This window comes from Jatropha curcas, chromosome 11 (assembly GCF_041381405.1).
Source record: "Jatropha curcas cultivar XTBG-Jc1 chromosome 11, XTBG_Jcur_1.0, whole genome shotgun sequence".
Classification (NCBI taxonomy): domain Eukaryota; kingdom Viridiplantae; phylum Streptophyta; class Magnoliopsida; order Malpighiales; family Euphorbiaceae; genus Jatropha; species Jatropha curcas.
Window position 1 is genome coordinate 19,499,458 of NC_143161.1, and position 16,590 is coordinate 19,516,047.

The 16,590-nt window shown below is 35.6% G+C and overlaps 2 protein-coding genes and 1 long non-coding RNA gene across 6 annotated transcripts in view; 2 read left to right on the forward strand and 1 right to left on the reverse strand.

Moving 5' to 3' along the window:
• Nucleotides 1–3,989: 3,989 nt before the first annotated feature.
• LOC110010238 (uncharacterized) lies at nucleotides 3,990–5,214 on the forward strand. The gene is made up of 2 exons (XR_002285217.3): nucleotides 3,990–4,703; nucleotides 4,852–5,214. It is a non-coding gene; the product is annotated as an uncharacterized LOC110010238 (long non-coding RNA).
• A 276-nt stretch (nucleotides 5,215–5,490) lies between these two features.
• ATS1 (phospholipid/glycerol acyltransferase family protein) overlaps nucleotides 5,491–16,590 on the reverse strand; it is a 43,602-nt gene continuing 32,502 nt past the window's right edge. For 3 of the 4 annotated variants that reach the window (XM_089715810.1, XM_089715809.1, XM_012225396.4), the window contains 2 exons: nucleotides 6,549–6,707; nucleotides 5,491–6,029 (listed from right to left, as the gene is read on the reverse strand). In XM_089715810.1, coding sequence (XP_089571936.1) covers nucleotides 6,573–6,707 — 135 coding nt within the window. In that variant the 3' untranslated portion in view covers nucleotides 5,491–6,029; nucleotides 6,549–6,572. 4 annotated transcript variants of the gene reach the window in all.
• On the forward strand, nucleotides 9,279–10,103 carry LOC149492690 (uncharacterized). Its single transcript, XM_089716403.1, has one exon. It carries the CDS (start codon nucleotides 9,279–9,281, stop codon nucleotides 10,101–10,103), a length of 825 nt encoding a protein of 274 aa, XP_089572529.1.

Consider the following 16,590-nt stretch of genomic DNA (forward strand, 5'->3'; position numbering starts at 1 on the left):
AAAACTCATATCTTTAGCATATAAGATTCAATTTTGTAGCTTAGAATGGTGCCTCCGGCACTGAATGTGGTATTCGCCGTCTAATAATCTGGGGTCGGGTGGTAGGTGTTAAAACCTAGTCCCCAAACATAACGATTCGAGGCTTGTACATTTTATCCTAAAAGGAAAATTGAAAATGGAGTCAATCACGGGTTTTTTTTCTTAATCTTTTCGTAAAAAACAAAAACAAATTAAGGCAGTGACTCAAAATACATCACACACTGAAAGCGCTGCAATCAAATGCATCATTTATGTGATTTCCAATCAAATGAAAACACAAATCAACGTAAACTAATTTTAAAAAAATTAATTTCCATACACAATATAGAAATTGGTTTTTTAAATTTGATTAGTATAAATTTTGATTACTATTAAATCACACTCATATTTTTTTTTTATAAATTACAATTATTTCAATACTATAACTAGTGTTATAAATTACAGTCATTAGTTTTTTTTTTTTTTTTACAAATTAAAATTAACGAAATTTTGTCATTTTTGTTTTACTATATTTCAGGTTTATCTTTTGTCCTTGCATAATTACTAGAGAGTAGAGACCCATTATATTCCTTTAATAATTTTAAAAATAAAACTTAAATTAACTTTTCACATTTATATTTCGGATTATATTTTAAATTTGAAACAAATATTAGATAATTTCTAAAGTCAATAATCCAATGCAAACTATGTTAATTGAACCAAACTATATATAAATACTACATAAATACTAGTCGCATAAAATAATTTTATTTGATTTAAATAATTATTATATAAAATAATAATAAAATGGACTTCAATCTTCAATGTAAAAGGGTAGAAATAACACTTAATTTGCTACTAGATTTTACGCAATATATAATTTATCAAAAAAAAAAATTTTTTTTATAAATTATCTCTCCAGCTTCCATATTTTAACAAAAAAATAAAATAATAATTTTTAAATCAATTATTAAGTAGAAATTATTATTATTAGAAATAAAAATAAAATCCATGTATTACAACCACCCACAATAATCATGGTGCTAAGTAAGAATAAAAACAGCTCTGCATAATTAATTACATCCAATTAAATTTTGTAACTTTGCTATTTTTGGGTAATACAAGAACAGCCTTTGAAAATAACATGTAATGACAATTCTAATATGGCAATTAACGGAGCATGTTCATCTCTTATTGCCCAATTTTTGACGCGTATGCAATTTGTACAATTTTCAAATGTTTAAATAGAAATTTGTAATAATAAGATTTTGACTTTGCTTCTAATTTAGTTATTAATAATTAGCTTAATTGTCCATTTCTTTGATTAGAAAATTTTATATTTCGTATCTTACCAAAAAAATATTATTAGTAAACCAAAATATTTCAACTACTTAATATAATTTCAAATTCCACTCTGTGATTTCACAAGTCAGCTATTGAAAGAAACCATTTTTCATCCTTTTCATTTGCATGTGCACTTCACCCATGATATTGGGTTGCTGAATGGACCATCAAATTTTTTAATAAATATTAAAATTATTATTATAATGTCTAATAACTAAATTTGATCAATTAGTCTAGCTGATTAAAAGAAAAATATTATTCAGCATGATTTATAATTATATATTGGAAAAAAATACCTCATAAAAATTGGTCTAATTTAACTTAAATATATTAAAAATATAGAACTAATATAATTAAATGACCAAAAAAACAACAATAATAACTGCAAAGAATGAAATGCATTCACATAAAAAACGAAATCCACAAAAAAACCAAAAAAAAAAAAACAAACAAAAAAAGACAGCAAGAGGCGTACCTGACCAGCGAACGTGAACGAAGCTTCTGTAAGAATCTCCAGTGACAGGGGCTTCTCCGGCAACCGGCATTGGAAGAGAGCGGAGGAGGAGGCGGCTGGGTTGGGAACGGCTACGACGTGACAGAGAGGAGAAGGGGAAGGAAGGAGGAGAGCTGCGCTTGCGCAAGGCGAAGAAGTGCTTATAAAGCCCTATTTTTTTGCAATCGACTATTCATTAAAAAGTTGTTGCAATTTTTAATCATGTGATGTCGTTTATGGTCAGAAAAATTGTGACCGACTTGCGACCATACAATCGATCGCAGAAGTGTCGATCGCAAATCGGTCATAGAACGAAAGCTAAATTTTGCACTAAACAGCAGCGCGCAATTTTGTGACAACGGTTGCTAATCTGTCACAGAATCGGTCTCAAATTAGTCGCAATGTGGTTCCCAAAATGAAAACCTAACTGGAGAGAATTATTAGCACTAGAATTAGCAACAGATATTATATCAATCGTAAATCCATCGCAAAATGTGTCGCTGTTTGGTTGCAAATCTGTCGGTGGATATTCAACCTCTCAATCATCGCAATATTGCGACCGATGTGCGTTGGTCGCAAAAGCGCTTTTTTTTTTATAGTGCCAATGATAAAAAGTCCCCAACTCTATAACAAAAGCAGTCTTGGTTTTATCCAACAATGCCATTAGAATCTGATTGTAACCTGCAAATTCGTCCATGATTGAGTAGCATCCCATCATAGTTGCACTGCTAATCAGGACATCGATGTGAGAGAGTGGAAAGTCATCCTGCGGCAATGCCTTATTCAAATCTATGTAATCCACGCACATTCTAACCCTTCCATCCTTTCGGAGAACTGGCACAATGTTAGAAAGCTAATGTGGATAATGAACCACCTCCAAAAATTCAACATTAATCTATTTGGTCATTACCTCTTTAATCTTATCGACGCACTCTGGTCTCAACCTTCTTCACTTCTGTTTCACTGGCTTAACCCTAAGATACAAAGGAATGTTGTGCTCTACTATAGATTTGTCTATACCCAGCATGTCTTCATAGCTCCATGCAAAGGTTGTTGGATTTCAATATCAATAATATGCAGCATAATAAGAAAATTATAACAAATGTAATTTTACCAACAAGAGATCCATTTAAACGACTAAAGCAATAAAATTGTTTAGAAGAATACCTCTTTTGCAGATTATTCAAAACTTTGATCTACACGGCTAGGTTGTCGCAAACTATAAGTCGTCCAAGTGTCCAGCCTCTAGTAGTATCTACACGAATGGACAATCGAAAAACTCTAAAACTTTTTTAGAGTATTGAGAGATTAGAGTGTATGCTGGTGCTAGCGATCGTATGCTTTATGTTTAATTTTGTGGCTATGAGCAAAAACTACTCGTTAGACTGTATCTTAAACCTTATATATGAAAACCCTAGGTCATAAATAAATAAATTATAATTATTTATTTAAACCTTTTAAATAAATAAATTATAACTAAAATATATATGTGCCTATTTATTTATTTAAATAATTTAAATAAATAAATCATAATTAAAATATTAGGTTTATTTAATCTAAAATTTATCTTAATAAATTTGAGACATAAATCAATTAAGTCAATACTTAATAATTTAGGTAAAATTGTAATTAAATATAAATTACAATTTTGCGTTTAATGTCTCAAAACTAATTTGTAATCAAGTCATACTCGATTCGATTTCTCGTTTTCACTTTTTCATATCCATTCTTATATGTGTGACCTTCTAAGTTCCAAATATATTGGCAACAAATATAAATTAAATTAATTAATTAATATTTGTTGGTCAAATACATTGTCTAGCAACATATTAAGACTATCCAAATATTTAAAAAGTCACAGTGATTTGATTTAACCTTTTAGTATATGATTTATCAGTGTAATTAATATCTATTTATCATTAATGTTTTGATTTAATAATTAGTTATGAAGTGCGTCTACTCTTCGTCTCTTTTTCACACAACTTTTACTCGCCTAGGAAAAATACTTTTAGTATGAATAGGAAAAAGCATTTAAAGGCATGACACAATGAATATACAAGAACCCTTAGATTGACCGTTCAAGCCTATAGGCCAACGTAGTTTGAAACCCGTTTACTATTTGATAGGAACTAAATCCAAGTACCCCACTGATTTTAGAATAAACACTTTCATAACTGTTCCATGAAATCTTTTTGTCTGATACTGAATTTATCAACAGGGCGAAACAAGAAGTCGGATTCTTCATCAAATAAAACTGGAGTAAACCATTAAAAATACCCTTAAGTTTGTGTTTTGTTATAATTACACTGTATTCTTAAGTTAACCCAGCACCTTAATTGTAACTTATGTAATAATTGAACCCCAATGAAATCTGTCATTTAAAAATGATTAAAATAATATTGTGTGTGGATCCCACGGTTTGCCCTCGATTTAAAACTAACCACCATTTTAAAACTTAACCTAACGCAAAAATTTTTCCCCTGTTCACGCAATATAAACTGTCCCCTGCACACCAAGCTTCTCTCTTCTCTTCAATTTGCCGACCCATCATCATCTTCACTCTCTTATAGTTCTCGATTCATTTTTTCTCTCCTTGGGAAAAACCATTGAACCAAATCTTTCCGGACTATGTGAAAGTCTCTACCCGTTTCAAAACTTCTAGCTCAGGTTACTCGTCACTGAATGATTCGTCATCCAACTAGAGTAACCGACCACCAAAGGAACCGATACTCTTGGATGGCTGTGACTATGAGCACTGGCTTATCGTCATGGAGATCCCAACTAACTCAAAACCAGCCAAAGAGGAGATGATCAACGCATACGTCAAAACCCCTTGCTACCGTCGTGGGTAGGTGCTGAGTTTTTTTTTTTTTTTTTTTTTTTTTTGTAAACTCATTTTCGATATGGGTTTACTCTATGATTTCTGTTTTATTGGGCTTTGACTTTTAATTTTCGTTTTTTGTTTTTTGGCTATTGTGTGGATCGGTGGACTTTAGCGAAGATGAGGCAAAGAAGAAAACGGGAGAGGCAAAGGCGAGGTGATCTGTTTTTCTGGGCTTTGACTTTTGATTCTTTGGCTATTGTTTGGTTGATGGACTTTAGCAATGATGAGGCAAATAAGTGATTTTTGTTTCTTGGCTATTGTTTGGGTGGATAGACTTTTAGCAAGGATGAGGCAAAGAAGAAAACGGGAGAGGCAAAGGAGAGGTGACTTTGAGAGTTTGGATTTTTTTTTTTTTTTTTTTTTCTCATAAAACGGTTAATTTTTTTAATTGACCCGAGTTGGGTTAATTTTATCCATGTATAAGAGTGTATCCCATTGTTTTTGTTATTTATTATTTTTTAGAGTCGGATTTTAATATGGATACAATTATTACAAAAACTAAAAATTACCATGCCCGGGGTGTAATTGTAACAAAATGCAACTTTGAGGGCATTTTTAATGGTTTACTCAATAAAGCTATAACTAGCTCTAGAGTCGCCTTATTTGAGTTGTGATTTATGGCTGCAAACTAATGACATTACCAGAGATCGCATTATCAGCCATAATTAAAGAGCAGTTTACAAAAGAGAAAGCAAAAAGCAATAATTGTAGAACAACAGAAAGTTAAATTGGGAGAGCAAAGAAAGGAGTCTTACTGAGAAAACCCAGCAACCAATATTCAAACAGTTGCTGGCATCCGAACATTTATTCGGGATTTTAAGCTTTTCCCCACAAAATTAGAGTTCTGAACACCCCCCTTGCTCACAAAAAAAAAAAAAAAAAAAAAAAAAAAAACATAGTTGCGCAGATTTTGTTAACAAGATTGACTTGAAAGCTTGCATCTTTAGAAAAAAGGCATATTAACCGTGTATATAACGTAAATATGATCAGATACATAACAATTTGAGTGAATGCACACAAAATTGCATGAAGAGGACCAACGTCGGCCTTGCTAGAACCACTTGTTATCTGCACCCCTCCAAATTCAACTTGTCCATCAAGATGGGTACAGCTCCAAAAACAAATGCACATAGAGAGAAAGCTTGATGCAAGATTGCAAACTTCTACAAAAGTTTATCCTCGATGTCATCAAGATAAAACACTTGCCCGTAGTAGTGCACTCGTCTCAAAGTCGAAGGACTGGCAGATCTCCATCAGTTGAGCAGTTGCAAAACTATAACATACTATATCCTGAAACATGTCAAATTAAATTTGTAACGATATGAAATTATACCATGAGCCAATTTTCAATGTTATTAAGAAAATAATCCTACCTTTCAATCCGGACAAGCGGATAGGTATCTCCTAACCTAAGCAAGCCATATTATTAAGTTTGAGATTTTTAACATAAACACAGAGTTCAACCTAAAAGTGACATATTTACATTGAGGTGCAAGTGTGTGGTCCTCATTGGTATATTAGGAACCATTAACATTATCTGTAACATCTAAGTTTTCTAGCAACAAAGTCTTACAGCATCTCTTCCAACTCTTGTCAAAACTTGTGCCCTATTTAGAAGGATGTTATCAACTCTTTAAAATGTGCCTTCCTCCAGTTAGCCTCTTACCAGTAACTCTATCAGAATCTGTCAACAGTGATCCTGTCACAACTTAAATAATTCTGCTAAGTCATTTTCATTTTTTAAGACTATAAAAAACATTAGATCCTGATCCCTACTTATTTCATAAATTTTAGGAAATAAGAAAATACCTAGTTAAACATGCAAAAGGTTGATTAATTCCATGGTTGTGACAAAGAGACAGTTGGAATTGAAGCCTCTAGCCCTCGTTTGCCATTTATGGCAGATTTAAGCACGTTGTATTGCGCAGTCACTGAATCATACAGAAGTTGTGAATAAATGTTCTTTGCCTGTCACAGGAAAGATCAACCGATTTAGAAACATTCAGAAAACAGTATGCAAACAAAGCACAATAATTTTTTAGAAACAAATAAGAACTTTCAGATTTTGAGATCATATAACTCAAAAAACTTTGAACCAGTATAAAGGATTGGCTTAAGATACCACAAAAGAATCATAAATTATTTGGAATAATGATAGCATGAAGAATCTTTTATAATTTTTTATTTGTGGATGATGTTTATACCTTGCTTAAACATTATCATACATGAATAAATCGCTACAGCTAAAAATAAAAATTCATCATGATCAAGCTTTGTTAGATCTTTTAACATCTAATACTAATTCATCATCATAACTTTACCACGTTAGTTATAGCACAAGTCACCAGCTAATTAATGAAAGAAAAAAAATACAACTTTTATTTGACAACGAACAGTTTTCTCTCATTGTCTTGGCCCCATAATTATTCTCATTCACATTTAATATAGCTATTAAATCCATGTGGACAGCTTACCATTTCCGGGTTTGGCCAACCTAATTTTCTAAATTTTGGGAAAAAAAAAAGAACTCAGATTTTAAGAGTTGTAATGAATAAAGAAATCAAATTAAGATAAAATGTAAAATAGTGTAGAAATTAAAGGAAAGAATATGTTTTATTTCTTTCAATTGTGTTATATTTTTCAACCTCTACTCCACTATATATATATATATATAAAATTATTCCAATATAGGAAGTAATCTAAATAGGAATAAACCTAAACTAGGAAACACAATATTTACTTTAATCACAAAGATTTCAACACTCCCCCTCAAGTTGATGCATAGATATTACTCATGCCTTACTTGCAAACTAAAGGATGAAACAACTTGCTATGCAAACCCTTTGTGAAAACATCAGCTAGTTGCTCTTTTGAAGCTATATAGGAGACACTTATAAAACCTTCAACTATCTTCTCTTTTATAAAGTGATCAATCTCTATGTGTTTAGTTCAATCATACCGGACTAGATTGTTCATCATACTGATGGCTGCTTTACTATCACAAAATAAAGATATATTTGTTGTTTCAACCAACTTTAACTCTTCCATTAATCTGCGCAACCATAGAAGTTCACAGATTCCCTGTGCCATAGCTCTATATTCAGCTTCTGCACTGGACCTTGCAACAGCAGCCTACTTCTTGCTTCTCCATGTGACCAGGTTTCCTCCAACAAAAACACAATAACCTGAGGTTGATATCCTGTCATCAAGGGAACTAGCCCAATCCGCATCTGTATAGCCTGTTATTGTTAAATGGCCATGTTTAGAAAATAAAAGTCCTCTACCTGGAGCTGATTTTAAATATCTTAGAATCCAATGCACTGCTTCTAAGTGGGACTCCCGAGGGTCGTGCATGTACTGACTTACTAAACTTACAGCATAGGCAATATCTGGTCTAGTATGGGCAAGGAATCAATCTCCCGACCAATCTCTGATACCTGCCAACATCAACTGAACTTCCCACTCTAGCTTGAAGCTTATGATTGACTTCAATAGGTGATTCTGCAGATTTACATCCCAACATACCAGTTTCTTTAAGGAGATCAAGGATGTACTTTCTCTGAGAAATAAAAACCCCTTTTTCTGACCTAGCAACTTCTATCCTAAGGAAATATCTCAACTTTCCCAAATCCTTAATCGTAAACTCCCTAGCTAACAAATTTCTCAAGTGAGTCATTTCTTCTTCATTATTTCCAGTCATCACTATATCATCAACATAAACAATAAGCAATGTGATCTTACCTTCATGATGTTTAATGAACAAAGTATGACCAGCTTCGCTCTGAATATATTCAAAAGAAAGCATAGCTTTACTAAACCTTTCGAACCATGCTCTTGGTGATTGTTTCAGCTTATATAATGATTTCTTCAGCTTGCAAACTTGTCCTCTGGTTTTGTGTTAAGAATTAGTTGTAAATAGAACTCTATTAGGAGTTAGATTCCTAATAGGTTTATAGTATTTTGTATGTGTATATATATGTGTCCCTATTGATGAATCAAATACAGAAAAAATATTTTCCCACATTAAATCTACATGGTATCAGAGCCTGTGGCTCTTTAAACTTGATTTTTTGCCGTTTGCATAGAAAATTCCGGCGTTCCCTCAAAATCTGGTCACCGGATTTCCTGCGCGTGGTGGCTGTCAGTGTTGGTGACTATTCTAGGGTCACTTTTTTGTCTCACCGCCCACTCCAGGAGTTGCTCCAGCTGCCGACCGGTCATCCCCCAAAATCCGGTCACCGGATTCCCTGCGCGTGGGCCTCATGCGCCGATACAAGATTCTACTACAGTACCACGCGCCGGCGCGTGGCGGCACGTCCGGCTATTTCCGGCGATCGAAAATTGTGTTCTGGCTTCATTTTTCTGTCAGCAGTCTACTCAGGTGGTTGTTTTTGCGATCCAGCGAAGTTTTGGTAGCGGCGTACTCAGTTCTGTCAATTTAGCGTTTCAGGTTACCTTTAGCTCCTGTTTGCATTGAAAGACTATTTTTTTTTGGTGTCTATTTCTGCGTTGCTGGTAGGGGTTTAGTTTTAATTAATAATGGATCCTCCACCTACAGATTCTAAAACTACTATTACTGAATTGATCCCAGCAATGAATAAGATCACAGAACATAAATTGAAAGGAACTAATTATTTAGATTGGAGTAAGACAATTCGAATTTATTTGCGAAGTGTTGAAAAAGATGATCATCTAATTGATGATCCACCAACTGATGACACTAGGCAACGTTGGCTTAGGGAAGATGCTAAGTTATTCCTACTGATTCGCAATTCTATTGACAGTGAAGTGGTTGGATTAATCAATCATTGTGAGTTTGTTAAAGAATTAATGGAATATCTTGAATTCTTGTATTCGGGAAAAGGTAATCTGTCTCGTATGTATGAGGTCTGCAAAGGATTTTATCGGGCTGACCAGCGAGATATGCCCCTTACAGCTTATTTCATGGAATTTAAAAAGATTTACGAGGAACTTAATGTTTTATTGCCTTTTAGTCCCGATGTTAAGGTTCAACAAACGCAGCGAGAACAAATGGCTGTGATGAGTTTTCTTGCAGGTCTTGCTCCAGTTTTTGAAACTGCCAAATCACAAGTTCTTTCAGGCAGTGATGTTACCTCTCTTCAGGAGACTTTTGCTAGATTGCTACGTACTGAAGGTTCTCATACACCTTCCCCTTCTGATAATAGTGCCCTTGTGAGTCGTAATCAGGTAGCTAGACAGCCAATAAACAGAGGAAGAGGAGGAAATAATCGTGGTAATGGACCAATCACTCGGGAGACAAGCATTCTTATTTGTCATTATTGTCATGAACCTGGTCACACTAAACGGTATTGCAAGAAACTAATAAATAACCACCAAGGGTAAATATGGCACATTAAGATAATGCAGTTACTTCTTTTGACAACAATGTAACAATTTCTGCTGCGGAGTATGCTGAGCTCTCTAGATACCGTTCCTCTAAGTCTACTGATTCCTCAATTGCTGCTGCTGCCAACTCAGGTACTCCTCCTTCCTGTCTTATGTCTACCTCATCAGAGTGGGTCATTGATTCTGGTTGCACCGATCACATGACAGGTAACCCTAGTCTCTTATCCTCCTTAAAAGAACCTAAACAATTTAATCGTCATGTTACTCTAGCTGATGGGTCCACATCTCCTGTCAAGTGTATTGGCACTGCCAATCCCATTCCATCTCTTCCATTGTCTTCTGTTTTTTGTTTGCCTCGTTTTTCGTTTAATCTATTATCTATTAGCAAAATTACTCGTATGCTGAATTGTTGTGTCAAATTTTATCCTACATATTGTGTGTTTCAGGATCTTTTGACGAAGCGGATTATTGGTAGAGGACGTGAATCTGGTGGCCTTTATCTTCTGGATGAACACGTTTCATTATCTCTGGCTTGTGCTGGTGCTCTATCTCCTCTTGAGGTTCATTGTCGTTTGGGTCATCCATCATTGTCTACTTTAAAGAAGTTGTGTCCGCAGTTTCAGTCTTTATCAAGTTTAGAATGTGAATCTTGTCAATTTGCCAAACATCATCGTTTGCCTTTAGTTCCTCGAGTCAATAAACGGGTTTCATCCCCTTTTGAGTTAATTCATTCTGATGTTTGGGGTCCATGTCCTGTTATTTCTAAAACTGGCTTTCGGTATTTTGTAACTTTCGTGGATGATTATTCTCGTGTTACTTGGTTATTTTTAATGAAAACTCGTTCTGAGATATTCTCTATTTTTTGTTCTTTTTGTGCTAAAATTAAAACTCAATTTAATACTTCTGTTCGCATATTGCACAGTGATAATGCTACAGAATACCTATCTAGTTCCTTCCAATCTTATATCTCACAAAATGGTATTCTCCATCAAACATCTTGTGTTGATACTCCTCAAAATGGGGTTGCAGAAAGAAAGAATCGACATCTTCTTGAGGTTGCTAGGGCACTTTTATTCCAAATGAAGGTCCCTAAACATTTTTGGGCTGATGCTGTCTCTACTGCATGTTTTTTGATTAATCGCATGCCTTCTTCTGTGCTTAATGGTGCAATTCCTTATAATGTCTTGTTTCCTTCTAAACTTCTATTCCCCATTGAACCTCCTATTCCCGCTCCTGCACCAACATCTACACGCCCTCGTTTTGAACAGGTTTATTCCAGGAGACCAGGAACTCTTGACTCACTTCCTCCACCTGCCGTTTCAACAGAAGATCCGGTTCTCTCCACTCAACCTGAGCCTGTACCATCTACTCCCCAGTCAGACCTTGACCTTCCCATTGCTCTTCGAAAAGGTAAACGCAAGTGTACCTACCCTATTTTCTCTTTTGTTAGTTATGATCATCTTTCTTCTTCATCTCGTTGTTTTGTAAGTAACTTAGACTCTGTCTCTATTCCTAAAACTGTTGTCCAAGCTTTGTCCCATCCTGGTTGGTGTGCAGCAATGAAAGAGGAGATGGCTGCCTTAGATACTAATGGTACTTGGGATCTTGTGCCTCTCCCAGCAGGTAAGAAAGCTATTGGTTGTAAGTGGGTTTTCACCGTTAAAGTGAATCCTGATGGGACTGTTGCTCGTCTCAAGGCTCGATTAGTTGCAAAGGGCTATTCTCAGATCTATGGCCTTGATTATTCTGATACTTTTTCTCCTGTTGCCAAATTGTCTTCTGTTCGTTTATTTATTTCATTAGCAGCTACTTTTGACTGGCCTTTACATCACCTGGACGTTAAGAATGCCTTTCTTCATGGGGATCTTCAGGAGAAAGTTTACATGGAGCAACCACCAGGCTTTGTTGCTCAGGGGGAGTCGAGTAAAGTGTGTAAACTTCGAAAATCTCTTTATGGCCTAAAACAGAGTCCTCGAGCTTGGTTTGGTAGATTTTGCAATGTGGTACATCAATTTGGCATGCAGAAGAGTACTTCTGATCATTCTGTATTTTTCAGAAGTACTAAGACTGGTTTGATTCTACCTGTGGTTTATGTTGATGACATTGTTATTACAGGGAGTGATTCAGCCGGCATTACATCACTCAAATCATTTCTCTAGACCCAGTTCCAGACAAAAGACTTAGGATTGTTGAAGTATTTTTTGGGTATTGAAGTATCTAGGTGTAAGAGAGGCATCTTTTTATCTCAAAGGAAGTATGTCCTTGACTTACTGAAGGAAACTGGAAAGTTGGGTGCTAAGCCATGCAGTGCTCCAATGACTCCAAATATGCAACTTTCAATTGGTGGTGAGCTATTTGATGATCCTGAGATGTATAGAAGGTTAGTGGACAAATTGAATTATCTTACCGTAACACGTCCAGATATTGCTTACTCTGTGAGCGTCTTGAGCCAGTTTATGTCTTCTCCTACTGTTATCCATTGGGAAGCTTTAGGACAGATTTTGTGCTACTTAAACGGTAATCCAGGTCGTGGCCTGCTTTACAGTAATCATAGGCATTTGAACATTGAATGTTTTTCAGATGCGGATTGGGCAGGTTCGAAGGGTGATAGAAGATCAACTTCAGGATATTGTGTCTTTGTAGGTGGAAACTTGATATCATGGAGGAGCAAGAAACAAAATGTAGTCTCACGATCGAGTGCTGAATCAGAATATCGAGCTATGACACAATCTGCTTGTGAATTAATTTGGATTCGTCAGTTGTTAGAGGAAATTGGCTTCAAGTCATCCTTGCCTGCAAAGTTATGGTGTGATAATCAAGTTGCTCTTCACATTGCATCAAATCCAGTATTCCATGAACGAACAAAACATATCGAGATTGATTGTCATTTCATTCGTGAAAAGATACAACAGGGTATTATCTCTACAGGATACGTTAAAACAAGTGAACAGTTAGGGGATATCTTTACAAAAGCTCTAAACGGACCCCGGGTTGACTATCTTTGTAACAAGTTAGGCATGATTAATATCTATGCTCCAACTTGAGGGGGAGTGTTAAGGATTAGTTGTAAATAGAACTCTATTAGGAGTTAGATTCCTAATAGGTTTATAGTATTTTGTATGTGTATATATATGTGTCCCTATTGATGAATCAAATACAGAAAAAATATTTTCCCACATTAAATCTACAGTCATCATCAAATCCAGGAAGAATCTCCATATACAACTCTTCTTTCAAATCACCATGTAGAAAAGCATTTTTAACATCAAATTGATGTATCTCCCAGTTAAGATTGACTGCACAAGACAATAAAATTCTGATTGTGTTCATCTTGGCTACAAGGGCAAATGTTTCCTGATAATCAACTCTATAGGTCTGACTGAATCCTCTGGCTACCAATCTAGCCTTGTACCTCTCAATTGAACCATCTGCCGTATGTTTAACTGTGAACACCCATTTACATCCAACTGGCTTCTTTCCTGGTGGAGTTACAAGATCCCATGTCTCGTTTTTTGCCAGAGCTCTCATCTCCTCGACCATTGTAGCCTTCCATTTTGAGTCCTGTAATGCCTCTTGCCAATCCTACGGTATAGAAACAGACAAAACAAAGGCTCTATAGGAAGGGGACAAAGCATTATAGGAGATAAAATGGGAGATGGGATGTTTAGTGCATGTTCTAACTAATTTTCTAAGAGCAATAGAAATATCAAGATCATTGTCAGAAGGACTGAAATCAAGATTAGGATTAGAATCAATAGGAATTAAAGAAGACTCGCCAAGTTCTTGTTCTTCTGTATCTTCAGGGATTGAAATTGGAGAGTACGGTTAATTAGAGGTCTCATGCTCCATGGTTGTATCTGTATTAGTCCGCCGTGTGTAGGTTTTCAAAATCAGGTCTATCCAATCTTCCTAGAGATTTGGGTGGTTGCTCTCTCTTACTATTTATGTCTACAGGAATCTCCCCCTTGGAAGAAATGTCATCCATCACCTCTCCCATCTGATATTTCTCCCCCAGAAGAGGTGACTGGAAAGGAAAATAAGATTCAAACTCCCGAAAGGTAACATCCATACTCACAGTATTTCCTAGAAGGATGATAACACTTGTATCCTTTTTGAGTGGTAGAGTAACCAACAAACACACACTTCAAGGCTCTAGGATCTAATTTGCTTATACCATTCTGATGAACAAAGCAAACACAACCAAAGACTTTAGGAGGTACAATATAAGAGTTTTTTCCTTGAAGAACCTATAATGGAGTTTTAAAATTTAAAGTACGAAGAGGCATACGATTGATAAGGTAAACATCAGTCAAAATAGCATCCCCAATATGGTTTGGGAAGATTTATAGTGAACATAAGGGACCTAGCTACTTCCAGTAAATGCCTATTTTTCCTTTCCGCTATGCCATTTTGAGCACTAGTATTGACACAATTAGTCTGATGTATAATACCATTAGAATCTAAATAAGTACGAAAAACTGCATTCATGTATTCAGTACCATTATCAGTTCTTAGGATTTTAACATGCGCATCAAACTGAGTACAAATCATTTTATGGAAGTTCTAAAAACACGAAAAAACTTCAATTTTTTGTTTTCATCAAATAAACCCAAGTCAATCTAGTGCAACAATCAATAAAGGTCACAAACCATCTATAACCAGAAAGAGAGACAGTTTTTGTAGGACCCCAAACATCAGAATGAATAGTAGCAAAAGGAATCAAATTCTTATTATTAATTGGAGAATAAGAATGGCTGGTGTGTTTGGCAAGTTCACAAGCATCACATACTAATGAATTAAAATCGCATTTAGCAAACAAAGTGGGAAACAAACGTCCTAAAACAGAAAAAGAGGGATGTCCTAATCTCCTATGCCATTGAAAAACTTCATGGGAAGGATTTCTAGAAGTTCCTAACAAAGTTTGACTGGTACCCGAATGTGAAAAACGACAAACATCATCCAACAGATACAGTCCATCGCGCAAGCTACCATTGCCAATCGTTCTCCCCGTATTCAATTCCTAAAATATACAATGAATAGGGTAAAAAGTTACTTTGCAATTAAGTGCTTCTGTGATTAAGCTAACAAATAACAGATTAATAGGAAATCTAGGAACATGAAGAACAGGGGAGAGTTTAATATTGGAAGTACAGTCAATAGAACCCGTGCCAGCAATTGGTACTAAGAAGCCATCCGCAATGCGAATTTTGTCTGTGCCTTGATACTTAAAATATGTGAAGAAATGTTTTATAGAGCCTGTTGTATGTTTATTTGCTCATGAATCTATAACCCAAGAGGGTTTTGCAATCTTTGCAAGAAAGGTAAGGAAAGCATTACCTGAATTAACAAAATTAGAGGCTGCAGTCTGAGTTGAGGACGAATCAAGCTGTGACAACAATTGTTTCAGGGACTGAATCTCCTTATTAGAAAAGCTTCCACCAGTAGATGGTTCCTCAGATAAAGCTCCACTATCAGATATGTGTGCCTGTAGTCTAGAAGAACTGACCCGCTTTCCTCCACGCACTTTAGTTGGGCGTCCATGTAATTTCCAGCAGAACTCCTTAGTGTGCCTGTTCTTACCGCAATATTCACAAAATAATTGATCTCTATCTAAAGAATTGCTCTTTGCAGCCTAGATATGTTCGCTTGCAGAATTAGAAATCAACCCTGCTTTGTCAATGGTAGATCTGTGAACCATAGCGTTCCTCCTAGTCTCCTCTTGCCGTACAAATGAGTATGCTTGTCGTAAAGATGGAAAAGGATCTCGTCCAAGAACTTGGACTCGAATCTGATCATACTCGTTATATTTAGGCCAGCCAGAAAATCATACACACGTTCTACTTCGATCAACTTTTGAACTTGAGTCGCATCATCAGTACATCTTGCTTGAAAGTCTTGATAATAATCCAGTTCCTGCCATAACCCACTAAGTTCAACAAAATACTGAGCGATAGTCAGATCTCCCTGCTTGGTTTCATGAACTTTCTGTCGCAATTCATACCTCTGAGCATAGTTTCCAATTTGTGAAGCAGCATCCCAAATCTTCTTAGCTGTATCAAGAAGCAAATATCCTCAGAAAATAATTGGCTCAATGGAATTTATTAACAAAGACATAATAAGAGAATTCTCGGATTTCCACTTGTTAAAGGCCGCATCTGTCGAAACTGGTTTAGTTGCTCCACCATCAAGGTATCCCTGCAAACCTGTAGTTTCAATGAATAATAAACAAGACCGAGACAAAGCCAGGTAGTTTGTTTCATCTAACTTCACCGGACTAATCTGAAGTGAGGGGCTCTCTGAGTGAAAAACCATATCAACCTTCTTTCCGTCAACCATATCTTAAAAAAATAAATAAATAAACGGCAGCAGTGGTAAAAAAAAAAAAAAAAAAAGGCAGCAGCTGTAAAAGGCAATAGCAGTAAAAGGCAGCACCAGTGGTGGAAAGGGAAAAAATTCCAAAAAAGGCAAAACTGGTGTTGAAGAA